General features: G+C 44.1%; 1 protein-coding gene across 1 annotated transcript in view; it reads left to right on the forward strand.

Annotated features, from left to right (window-relative positions):
- The window catches only part of CPAMD8 (C3 and PZP like alpha-2-macroglobulin domain containing 8), a gene marked incomplete at its 5' end in the record, with an annotated part of 56,774 nt that overhangs the window by 31,114 nt on the left and 14,206 nt on the right, over positions 1-11,454 (forward strand). The window contains 7 exons of the mRNA XM_031063246.1: positions 410-575; positions 1,909-1,995; positions 2,891-3,027; positions 3,369-3,524; positions 3,889-3,951; positions 5,106-5,344; positions 9,225-9,312. Coding sequence (XP_030919106.1) covers positions 410-575; positions 1,909-1,995; positions 2,891-3,027; positions 3,369-3,524; positions 3,889-3,951; positions 5,106-5,344; positions 9,225-9,312 — 936 coding nt within the window. The remainder of the gene's footprint in view (positions 1-409; positions 576-1,908; positions 1,996-2,890; positions 3,028-3,368; positions 3,525-3,888; positions 3,952-5,105; positions 5,345-9,224; positions 9,313-11,454) is intronic.

The raw sequence follows: 11,454 nt of genomic DNA on the forward strand, positions 1-11,454 counted from the left end.
TTATTACTTTATAATACTATATTATATTAAAGGATACTATACTATACTAAAGAATACAGAAAGGATACTTACTGAATGATAAAAAGATAATTAAAAACTTGTGACTCTCTGCAGAGTCCTGACACAGCTTGGCCCTGATTGGCCAAAGACTGAAAACAACTCACACCAGAAACCAATGAAACAATCTCCAAACACATTCCACATGGGCAAAACAGAGGAGAAGCAAATGAGATAAGAATTGTTTTCCTTTTCTCTGAGGCTTCTCAGCTTCCCAGGAGAAAAATGGGGATTTTTTTCAGAGAATGTGAATGCTACAGGTTGCCTTTTTTTTTAAATATAACAAGTAATAAAGCAATCCTAACTCCTGAGACTGGTGCATCTACCTGGGCTCTTTCCCCTGTGAATGTAGGAAGAAAGAACAGCTGTAGAAAAAGCAAAGCACTTCCTGGAGTCCAACCTGTACTCAGCAGAAGACCCCTACACCACTGCCCTGAGTGCCTACGCCCTGACCCTGCTGCACAGCCCCAGCGCAGCCGCCACGCTGCGCAGGATGAACAGCATGGCCATCACCCAAGGTAGGAGCTGCCTGTCCTCACAGGTGCCTTTCATGGGAAAAAGGAGCAAAAACCTGGTGGGTTTTTTGCCATATGAGTTAATAAGGGAGATTTGCAGTTTGGAAGTTTGTTGTGTTCCTGTGTTCTTCACTATTCTGCCTCCACACCATCCAAACACAGCCTGGATCTTTTGAGCTGCTGGATGGGATGGGACCTGGGGGATCAGGGATTTCTCACCGACAGGAGCCAGTTTTTTTTCCTTTTTCACTGAAAGAGGCTGATTTTGGAAAAAAAAAATGAAGAAAAATCCCATCTCTCTAAAGTGATAACATTTGTGTTCATATGGAAATCATCACAGTTTCCTTTGATAGGAAAAGGGAGCAAAACCTGATGGTGTTTTTGCCACATGAATTAATAAGGGAGATTTGCTGTTTGGAAGTTTGTTGTGTTCCTGTGTTCTTCACTATTCTGCCTCCACACCATCCAAACACAGCCTGGATCATCTGAGCTGCTGGACAGGATGGGGGATCAGGGATTCCTCACTGACAGTTTCACTGAAAGAGGCTGATTTTGGGGGAAAAAAAACCAAAATAAGAAAAATCCCATCTCTCTAAAGTGATAACATTTGTGTTCATATGGAAATCATCACAGTTTCCTTCGACAAGCACATTTGGGCTACCATGAAGCTCCTTTGTGCACTCTTTAGGATCAGACCCTTGGTAGGATCCTTTAAATCCTATCAGAAGAGGAACACCAACAGGACAAACTCTAAATCTGGATTTTTTTCAGTAGATTATAAAGAAAAGAAATAAAAAGATAAAGAGGCACAAACCCAAGGTGGCACAGTTTGGCTTTGTAAGGCAAGGGTGCTCTCTTTGGAGAGGGCTCCACACATGTGGCTGATGCTGAAGGAAGGCAAGTGCAGCAAAATCATGGAATATTCTGAATTGTAAGGGGCCAACTTGTGAGTGAGTGTCCCACACAGAGATCAGAGCCACAGCCCTGGTGTTCAGTTCAGTTCCCAAACAGCAGAGTGATTCTGAGTTGTTCAGAGGCTCTGCGGTGCCCTGCAACACCTCACAGCCCCTGATGGTGTATTTAAATCCAAAATCCAAGAATCACCTGATTTTTTTTTTTTTTAGTTATTGGGTTGGATTAGATTGAATTATCTCTGTCATTGGATTGCATTTAATTATCTCTGTCATTCCAAAGGAGCTCCTTGCCCAGGCACTGGGTGTCCAAAAAGAGGGACAGGGTGCTCAGGGCAGGGAGCAAAAATGGAATTTGACTCTTCCCTTGCACAGAGGCTCAGCTGCTCTGATAACAGCCCTGTCCCTCTGCCCTCTTCTCCTAGATGGATTTACACACTGGAGCCTCACAGGAACCCTTGTGACTGATGAAGACACCTTCATGGGGTTTAATGATGGACTCTCTCAATCAGGTATTTGGGAACCTGCAGGGCAGAGGAAAGGGAGGGGGCTGCCACACCTGCCTGCACATATGGCAGGGAATTGTTTATAAATATAAGGTATTCTGAAATTGGCACTCAGTCAGGGAAGGGTCCAGGGAAAAGAGAGCTCAGAAAGGCAGGTAACATGATGCTGAAAGAATAAATGAGACAGAGCAAGATGTGGTCCAGACAGGACAGGTTTTTCAGCCCCAGATGTCTCATCAGCTTTCACTCCAGTTTTATAAAGACAGAATCCCAAGTGGCTCTCACTCTTCTGTCAAGGAGTAATAATTCAAAATGGAAATCTGAGGGAATTTAAATATATTTAATTTTAGAGCTATTTATCTTTGTGTTTTCAAATGGACCTAAGGATTATAGCACAGACACTTCAGCTGATTTTTCTACACTTTGGCTGTCAAAGCCACAGAAACAGTGAATGATGCTGTAATTTTCAAGCCACTTAAAGCCATTGACCCTTTGGATGTGATTTAGGTGCAGCAATGCTCAAGAGGGATCTGACTGGATATTGTATTAAAATCTCTAGGGCAGGACAACAGTGAGGGCAGCAGCAGAGTAGAACTGGAGTGGGAGAGGAATTACTTGTGAGATGCAGTCAAGAAAAAGGAGTTTATTGTGTAAATATCTTTATTATTGCTTATCTGTTGCCTGAAGGGAGGCTTTTGTTGAAAGCAGAGATATTTTAGGCAGGTGAAGCACCTTGGGTGCAGACATTTTAATTTCCCTTTTCCCGTGTTTACTTCTACAGACTCTTAACTTTTTAGAATTATTTTCCAGTTAATAAATATTCATAGAACTATCTCTAGACCTGCATTGTCACATCTAGGTGGTTTTTTGGTATATATTTTTTAATTCACCCCTCTTTCAGTTGTATCTGCAGAAGTGGAAATGACATCTTATGCCCTTCTGACCTACACACTGCTGGGAGATGTGGCCTCTGCACTCCCTGTGGTCAAGTGGCTCTCACAGCAGAGGAATGCACTGGGAGGATTCTCATCTACTCAGGTGGGCAGCCTCTGGGAAAGGTACCTGGGATGCATGCATTGGCAATTGGTTCAGGAATGTGGAGTTTCCATCTTCCTGACAGAAATTATTTGTGTTCTGGCAAGAAGAAAAACTTTCCAGTGCTCTTTACTGCTTCCTCCTCAGATTGGTAATTTGAGAGGAACCCAGAGTTTGTCCTCACAGGTGCCTTTGATAGGAAAAGTGAACAAAACCTGGTATTTCTTTTGCCATATTAATTAATAAGGAAGATTCTGCCAGCTGGAGCTGAGCAGAGCTGTTTGGAATTTTGCTGTGCTCTTGTATTCTTCACTATTCTGATTTCTCCCTCTTCTGGCCCCCAGGACACCTGTGTGGCCCTGCAGGCTCTGGCTGAATATGCCATCCTTTCTTATGTTGGAGGAGTCAACCTGACCATTTCCTTGGCTTCTACAAACCTGGACTACCAGGAGACCTTTGAGCTTAACAAGATGAATAAAAAAGTCCTTCAGACTGCAGTGGTAGGTGCTTCTGAGCAGGGAGGTTTTTAAAGCAATCCACGTGAGCTGGGCTCTGAATGAGGACTTGGATCAGGTAAAAGCAGAAGTGAAGCACTGTGGAACTTTCTGTGGGTTTGTGGCTGGATTCTGCTGGGAAGGAGGCAGCACTCCTAATTAAAGACATTTTTCACCATGACCAATGCCTGATGTTGATTTTGTGCTGCTGTTTGTCTCCGCCGTTGTAAGTGCAGGTGGTGAAGAGACTAAGCCATGCTCACTTCCCCCCTGCAATGTCCTTTATAAAGATATTTTGTACAGAACAGAGCTAAATTTAATATTCATTTCCATTCTGAGTGCCATGTCTTGTCTTGTGCATTCTCCCCAGATCCCCAGTATTCCAACAGGGCTGTTTGTGAGTGCCAAGGGTGAAGGCTGCTGTCTGATGCAGGTGAGCTTGTCATGGGGCTGGAGAAGGCATGGCAGCAGATGATCTCTAGCCTCACAGCCTGATTGCTGCTTCTCTAATCCCTCTGCTGTAAGGAAGGACTTACACTTGGAATTTCTCTCAAAATGGTTCTATAACTCTTGATGTTGCTTTAATTTGGGAAGTAAATGTGTAGATGTCTGTGTAAGCTCTGGCAGAGCTTAGATAGAAATAGAACTGTGTGTTATTGTAGCAACAATTCCCCCTGAATGGGGAATAATTAGCATTGACTCCATGACTCCAGTAATTGGCATTGACTCCATGATTGCAGAAGGCTGATCAGTTGCTTTATTAAACTATACTAATTATATTATACTATACTATACTATTAAGAAACTCATAACCTTTACAGACTGTCTGAAATAGTTTTAAGTTAATCGGTCAATCAATCCAAACACCATCCAGTGTCCAATTAAGAAATCACCCATTGGTAAACAATCTCCATAACAAATGTGCACAACAACAGGCGCAGCAAATGGAGATAAGAATTGTTTCTCATTCTCTTCTCTGAACTTTCTCACAGCTTCCCAGGAAAATCCTGGGAGAGAACTATGCCTCTCTGTGTTCAGAGGATATGTAATTACCACATGTGGTAAAGCCTCTGTTGCCTCCCCCTCTGAGGAGATCTTGTGTCTGTGCTGGGTGTTTGTAGACACTTTTTTATGTCGACATTACATTGGATTACTGTGACCATGTTCGCAGGGGTCCCAGGATGAGGGAAGAGAGGAGGATCTGACTCCGTGTTTCAGAAGGCTTGATTTATTCTTTTATGATATATATTATGTTAAAACTATACTAAAAGAATAGAAGAAAGGATTTCATCAGAAGGCTGGCTAAGAATAGAAAAAGAAAGAATGATAACAAAGGCTTGTGGCTCAGACAGAGTCTGAGCCAGCTGACTGTGATTGGCCATTAATTAGAAACAACCACACGAGACCAATCACAGATCCACCTGTTGCATTCCACAGCAGCAGATAACCATTGTTTACATTTTGTTCCTGAGGCCTCTCAGCTTCTCAGGAGGAAAGGATTTTTCACAAAAGATGTCTGTGACAGATTACATTGGTTCTGTAATAACCTACCCTGATTAGTTTTTCTTTCCCCTCTTCTGACTGCAGATTGATGTCACTTACAATGTGCCTGATCCCATAGCCAAGCCAGCCTTCCAGCTGCTGGTGAACCTGAAGGAGCCCAAGGCAGAGCAGCCCCTGCCAGCCCCGGCCCCGCTGCGCTCGGGCTCAGGCGCCAAGCGCCGCCCCGGAGCCCTGCACAGGGACAGGGCCCTGGGGGACGACGAGGATCCAGCCTCAGACCAGGACCACCGAGAGTACAAAGTCATCCTGGAGACCTGCACCAGGTAGGAAGTGCCAGTCCTGTTCCCCACAGTATGTTTGGTTTGCTGGTCTTGGTGTGCATTGTCACCAAAGGGGTATGGGGGACAGACAAAGGTGACACAGAGACTCCATCATCAGAAGGCATGAAAAGGCACTTTATTATTAGAAATCCATAGTTCTTACAGAAACAATTTTCTTTTATCTCAAAAGGAAAAAAAAGGCAGAAATTTGCTATTGCCCTCCTCTTTATAGAAATATTATATATTTATACATATATACATAATATAGTTTGTAAATATATTTTATATATATATATAAAATATATATATATATTATATATATTTTATATCTATATTATAGTGTTGTCTGTCAATCTTTGGCACGTTTTTTAATCAATGCCCGAGTACCACTGAGCCAGACCATGAAGAAGAGATATCTGAAATACTGGATTAATACTTACAGCCCCAAAGTTGTCAGGAGCTGTGTTAGCTTTAAAGCTTTGCCAATGAGGGGAAATAGGTGATGCTGAGGACTGAATCAGCTCACAAGATCTAAGACCTGATTGGCCTTTAGGAATCTTCTTTTACGTACTGGCCAAGAAGGGACAACTCCTTCTTGTGTTATCTCTGAGTTTCATTATTGCCTCTCCAAACCCTGAAAATGACAAATGTGATGTGATTTCCTTGTGTTAGGGTGAAAAGAAAAAGTTCTGGATGATTTTCACCACTTGGGTTGCTGGACAGAGTCATTCCAAGGTCATTCTTGATCTTTTCAGTGCTAAGTGTGTGTCAAAGGTAGAGAAATAAGAACAATACCTTGAGGTTTTATCACTGAGTTTTATTATTGCCTCTCCAAACCCTGAAAATGACGAATGTGATGTGATTTGCTTGTATAAGGATGAAAAGAAAAAGTTCTGGATTATTTTCACCACTGTGGGTTGTAGGACAGAGTCATTCCAAATTACAAATGTGATGTGATTTCTTTGAGTAAGGGTGAAAAGAAAAAGTTCTGGACAATTTTCTTAAAACTCTCAAAGAGAAAGGTAAATTCAACTGGTTAACTAATATCTTAATTGCGTCAATAGTTTTATAAATATTACTGACTTGACTTTATTATTTGAGCTCCTTAGTGGTTCAGTTTTGGAAACCAAAAACCTTACAGAAGATGCTTGTTGCCATGGTATGGATTTGGAATCTATGGTAAAGGCACAATATATGCAGATATTTGTTGATAAGCTCTTCAATTCTTTATCTCCTTGCTCCATATAATGAAATGTAAAATAACTTTTTAGAGTGGCATGATCCAGAAGTTTCATTTCAAGCTCTCAAAGCACTTTGCAGAGACGTGAGCAGTTCTGTCTCATTTTATAGATTGGAAAACTAAAGTTATTGTGAGAAAACAGCTTGGCTGTAGACAAACAGCAGCAAGAATAGTTTCTGACCTGTGTTAAATCCACTTACAAGTTTTGCTCAAACACCTTGGTACTGCTGCAGTCATCAGGGGTTGCTGATATCTTTAGAAAGCATTTGGATTTTTAGGGAGGTTATTGGGAATTTGACCAAAGAGAGATAAAGCCACATCCAGAGGAAATAAAGAGGGCTCACAGCATCCTACTGTGCAGCAGGAGAAACCATTCCCAAGAAATTCAGAACTGATTTCATGTTTGTGACCAGGAGCAGGGCAGGTGCTGCTTCTCTCCAACAGAACTCCAGAGAGTGCCTCAGATGGAAATGGAAAATTGTGGCTGCCTTATCAGAGCTTGATGGGAAACTCTGGCTCCCCTATCAGCTTTTGTCCCTTCCTTCCTGCAGAGGCAAGGGCACGCAGGGACTGCAGAGCTGCAGGGCCCCAGGAAAAGCTGGGATTTGTTTTCCCTGGCCCAAACTTGCCCCTGGTCCTTGGGGCTGTGTTCTGGCACAGGCACTGCCCCCAAGTGTCACAATGTCACTGTGCCAACCTCTTCTCCCCCTGCCCGAGCCCTCAGCCTGTTTGGGGAGAGGATAAAATTCCACAGTGGTGTCAGATGCTGAGGAGGCTGCCCTGCATCAGCACAACCTCTCTGCTGATAGTTCCGAAACTCCTGCCCTGGGAATTGCTGCAGCTGAGGCAGAAATTTGAGAAGGAAGCCCAGTGCAGGGAGATGGATTGCTTGGAAAGGAAACAAAAGCAAATGAAATCTTCCTTTCCTCCCCTTCTTCCTGTAATGATGCTCTCAGCTCCATCATCATCATCTTGCTGGGGCAGTGTGAGGAGAGGAGTGCAGCTGAGGATGACAGCTGAGCTATTTTGGAGCTGGGGGTGTTCTCAGGATGTGATGAAGTGTTGTCATGCCCAGTGACATCCCTGGGGCAGTGCTGAAGGGTTAGGGAGAGCCCAGGGAGGAAAACAGAGAACTGTGATGTGTAACAGAGGCTGGGGAGATGCAGGCAGAGGGATCCTGGATGATTTATTTGGGACTGTGGGTCTGTTTGAATACACTTTGCAAGCTCTTGCATCCTTTTGTGCCTATTACCAAGAGGAGCATGGAGTTAGATGGGAATTGAGGGATCCTGGATAATTTATTTGGGCGTGTGGGTCTGTTCGAATACAGTTTGCAAGCTCTTGCATTTTTTGATGCCCATTACCAGGAGAAGCATGCAGTCAGATGGGAATTGAGAGATGCTGGATGATTTATTTGGGAGTGTGGCTCTGTTTGAATACACTTTGAATGCTCTTGCATCCTTTTGTGCCCATTACCAGGAGGAGCATGGAGTTAGATAGGAATTGAGGGATCCTGGATGATTTATTTAGGAATTGAGGAATCCTGGATGATTTATTTGGGAGTGTGGCTCTGTTTGAATACACTTTGAATGCTCTTGCATCCTTTTGTGCCCATTACCAGGAGGAGCATGGAGTTAGATGGGAATTCAGGAGGTTTAATGGCTCTGGGAGCTCTGAGTGCCTCACCCAGAGCCACCTCGTGCTACTGTGAGCCTTGGGCTGGGGTGTGGCACCCCAACCTCAACCCCTGAGCTGAGGGGACTCCAGAGAGAGGAGCCAGCTGAGAGCTGGCAAATTTGGTGCTGGAAGCTGTGGGATTGTGTTTTCTCAGAGCTGGCCACGAGCTGACGAGCCCCGCTGGGCCCAGCCCAGGTGGGGCACAGCAAACAGGTGAGCTGCCAAGGAGGGAGGGCTGGGAGCACAGAGAAAAGGAACCTTGTTCTGGAATTCCAGGAGCTGTCTTAGGGTGGACACTCCTCTGCCATGCTGCAAAAATTGAGATTTTGCCCCAGCAGCCCTTCTCTCCATGCCTTTCATGTGTGGGGTTTTGTGCACATTTGTCACAACTCAGTTTCAGGGATTTTTCTGAGTTTTCAGTTATACTCTAGAGGATGATACAGGCAGTGATTTAACACCACTTTGCTGACTCGTTAGCAAAAGCTCTTTTCTCAGTGCCAGGGGTGAAACAGGCATTTATGGAAGCCCAGGATTGAATGACCTTGCCTAGGGTTGGGAATTAGCATCCCTCTCCCACCACAGTCCATCCACAGCCCTCCTCTCAGGGTGGAACAGAAGTTTCTCCTGCTCCAAGGGTTTATGTCCTTTTACCAAGTGGATTTTCTCAGTGATTAATGAAAAAGAATGTAATCAGCCCCACAGGTGGCTGCATCCCTCTGCTTTTCTGCCTCTGTGTTCCAGGACATCTCCCACCCCCTGTGAGCTGGGCATCATTTTGTTAAATAAAAGCAGGAAAGAGGATTTTTAAAAACCAACTTGTGGCTTGTGGCTTTCCCCAAGCACTGCAATGAGGAGAGCCTTTTAATATGTTATTTTTTTTTTCTTCTGGAGTTGGTTTCTCCATTCTGAGTCGTCCATGGATCTTGAGTTTGTTCCCATTTTCTCTCTTTTTGTTCCCATGGGAAGATGGCTGCACTCTGGATCCTCAAACATGGCTGTGTTGGAAGTGCCTCTGTTCTCAGGGTTTCGGGCAGATATTGAGAGCCTGGAGCAGGTAAGGGATGGGATTGGGGTGGGATCAGTGGGATGGGATCAATAGGATGGGATAGGGTAGGATCCATGGGATGGGATGGGATCAATAGGATCAATGAGATGGGATGGGACCAGTGGGATGGGATCAATAGGATGGGATAGAATCGATGGGATGGGATTGGGATCAGTGGGATGGGATCCATGGGATGGGATCAGTGGGATCCATGGGATGGGATCAGTGGGATGGGATCCATGGGATGGGATCGATGGGATTGGGATGGGATGTAATCAGTGGGATGGGATCCATGGGATGGGATCAGTGGGATCAATAAGATGGGATGGGATCGATGGGATTGGGATGGGATGTAATCAGTGGGATGGGATCCATGGGATGGGATCAGTGGGATGGGATCCATGGGATGGGATCAGTGGGATGGGATCCATGGGATGGGATGGGATCAATGGGATCACTGGGATGGGATGGGATCTATGGGATGGGATCAATAGGATCAGTGGTATGACATGGGATCAATGGGATGGGATCAGTGGGGTAGGATGGGATCACTAGGATCCATGGGATGGGATGGGATCACTGGGATGAGGGTGCAGGGCTGGGTTGTGGATCTCTGCCTGGGTGGGGTTCCCTCTGAGGGGCAAGAGGAGGCCATTGAGTGTCAGAGCACTGCTGAAAAGATTCAATTAAAATAGGGAAAGGGGAGGAAGAGATTTCACTTGTCAAAAAATCTCTCTGAAATGAGGGAACAGGCATTCTGAGCAAGCCCAGCCTGGCCAAGCCAAGGTTTTCCTGAGCCAGTGCACAGTAATTAACTGAGAGCCCTTGGAAAAGCTGAGGTGCAAATGTGCTCTAACAGGAGCTGTTTATGGCTGCTTAGTGAGCTGTGTTATCTCCAACATCTGGATCCCATTTCTTTGGAGGCTCTGTGTCTTGGAATTTTTTGCCCTTTTTATTTTTTTTCCCTTCTCTCTGGGAGAACATGGTGTTTCTTGCAGCCAAGCTGAGGTGGACAGAATGTGCCTCGTGCCCAGCCAGCCCTTCAGGGCAGATGAACTGAAATCTTGAGCTTTGCTCTATATTTGTGGGAGTATTCCATTCATTACAAGTCATTACATTTTGTAGAACGTTGCATTCACTGGCGGAGTTCTTATGCTGCAAAGCTTTATTTTTTTAAGGACTGTTTAACTGAAGAGGTGTAAAATTTTTGCATCCTTGAGAGCTGGTAAAAATATTTTGCTTCTAAAGGACCTCTTCTGTTAATAATTTTATATTGCAAAGGGATCTGAGGAAAGAATTTTAAAGTAGAATTGTTGGGAAATTTAATTTTATATCATAATTCAAGGAGGAGTGCACATTGCTTTATCTTCTCTAGGATTTCCCTTGATTTGGCTGATTTATAATTGAAACACCATTGCATTTTCTTGGAGGAAAAAGCCCTCTGGAGGGGTTTACAATCCATGTCAGAAGCTGCTGTCAAATGTTCCTGAAGCCACAGAAATTTTTGCATTAATGCTTGAGAAGCAATTACATCCTTTCAGAGCAGGATATCAGATATGAAATTATTCCTATAAAGAGAAAAACTGCAGTTTTTTATATCCATTCATAAGCTGCACGTGGAGAAATCAATTTTCAAATCCAAGCATGTAAAATGAGTCAGTTTTTATTTGCCTGTGGGTCTGATATTCTCTCTCGTGCTGCCAACTGAATGTTCAGGTGGGAGCAGGAGTTTTCCAGCATCCCCATGGGGAAAAAAAGAAGAAAATTTAGGTGAGGAGCCTGCAGTGGATTTGGTTCCTGCTTTTCCCTCTGTTGAAGGTGCTGGAGTGATGGTCATGTGCAGTGCTGTCAAATACATTCTCTTGCACAGTCATTCATGTAAATAACAGCAGAAAAAATATGGATTAGAACCAGAGAGAGCTCCAAATGTCCCAGGAGGAGAACAACAGGATATCTTCATGGTGTTAAACCTATGGAATGCTCTGTGAGCAGAGGGAAAGGGTCAAAAGAAAGAGCATGAAGTTTCACTGCAGGAGAACTGGAAAGTTCTCAAGGAATATATTCCTGTACTCCTTTTTTTTTCCTTTTTATTTACTTTTTTTTTTTCCCTTTTCCTTTCCTATTTTCCCCCCCATTTCCCCCCCCATTTCC

Source organism: Geospiza fortis, unplaced genomic scaffold (genome assembly GCF_000277835.1).
Source record: "Geospiza fortis unplaced genomic scaffold, GeoFor_1.0 scaffold241, whole genome shotgun sequence".
In the NCBI taxonomy this organism is placed as follows: Eukaryota; Metazoa; Chordata; class Aves; order Passeriformes; family Thraupidae; genus Geospiza; species Geospiza fortis.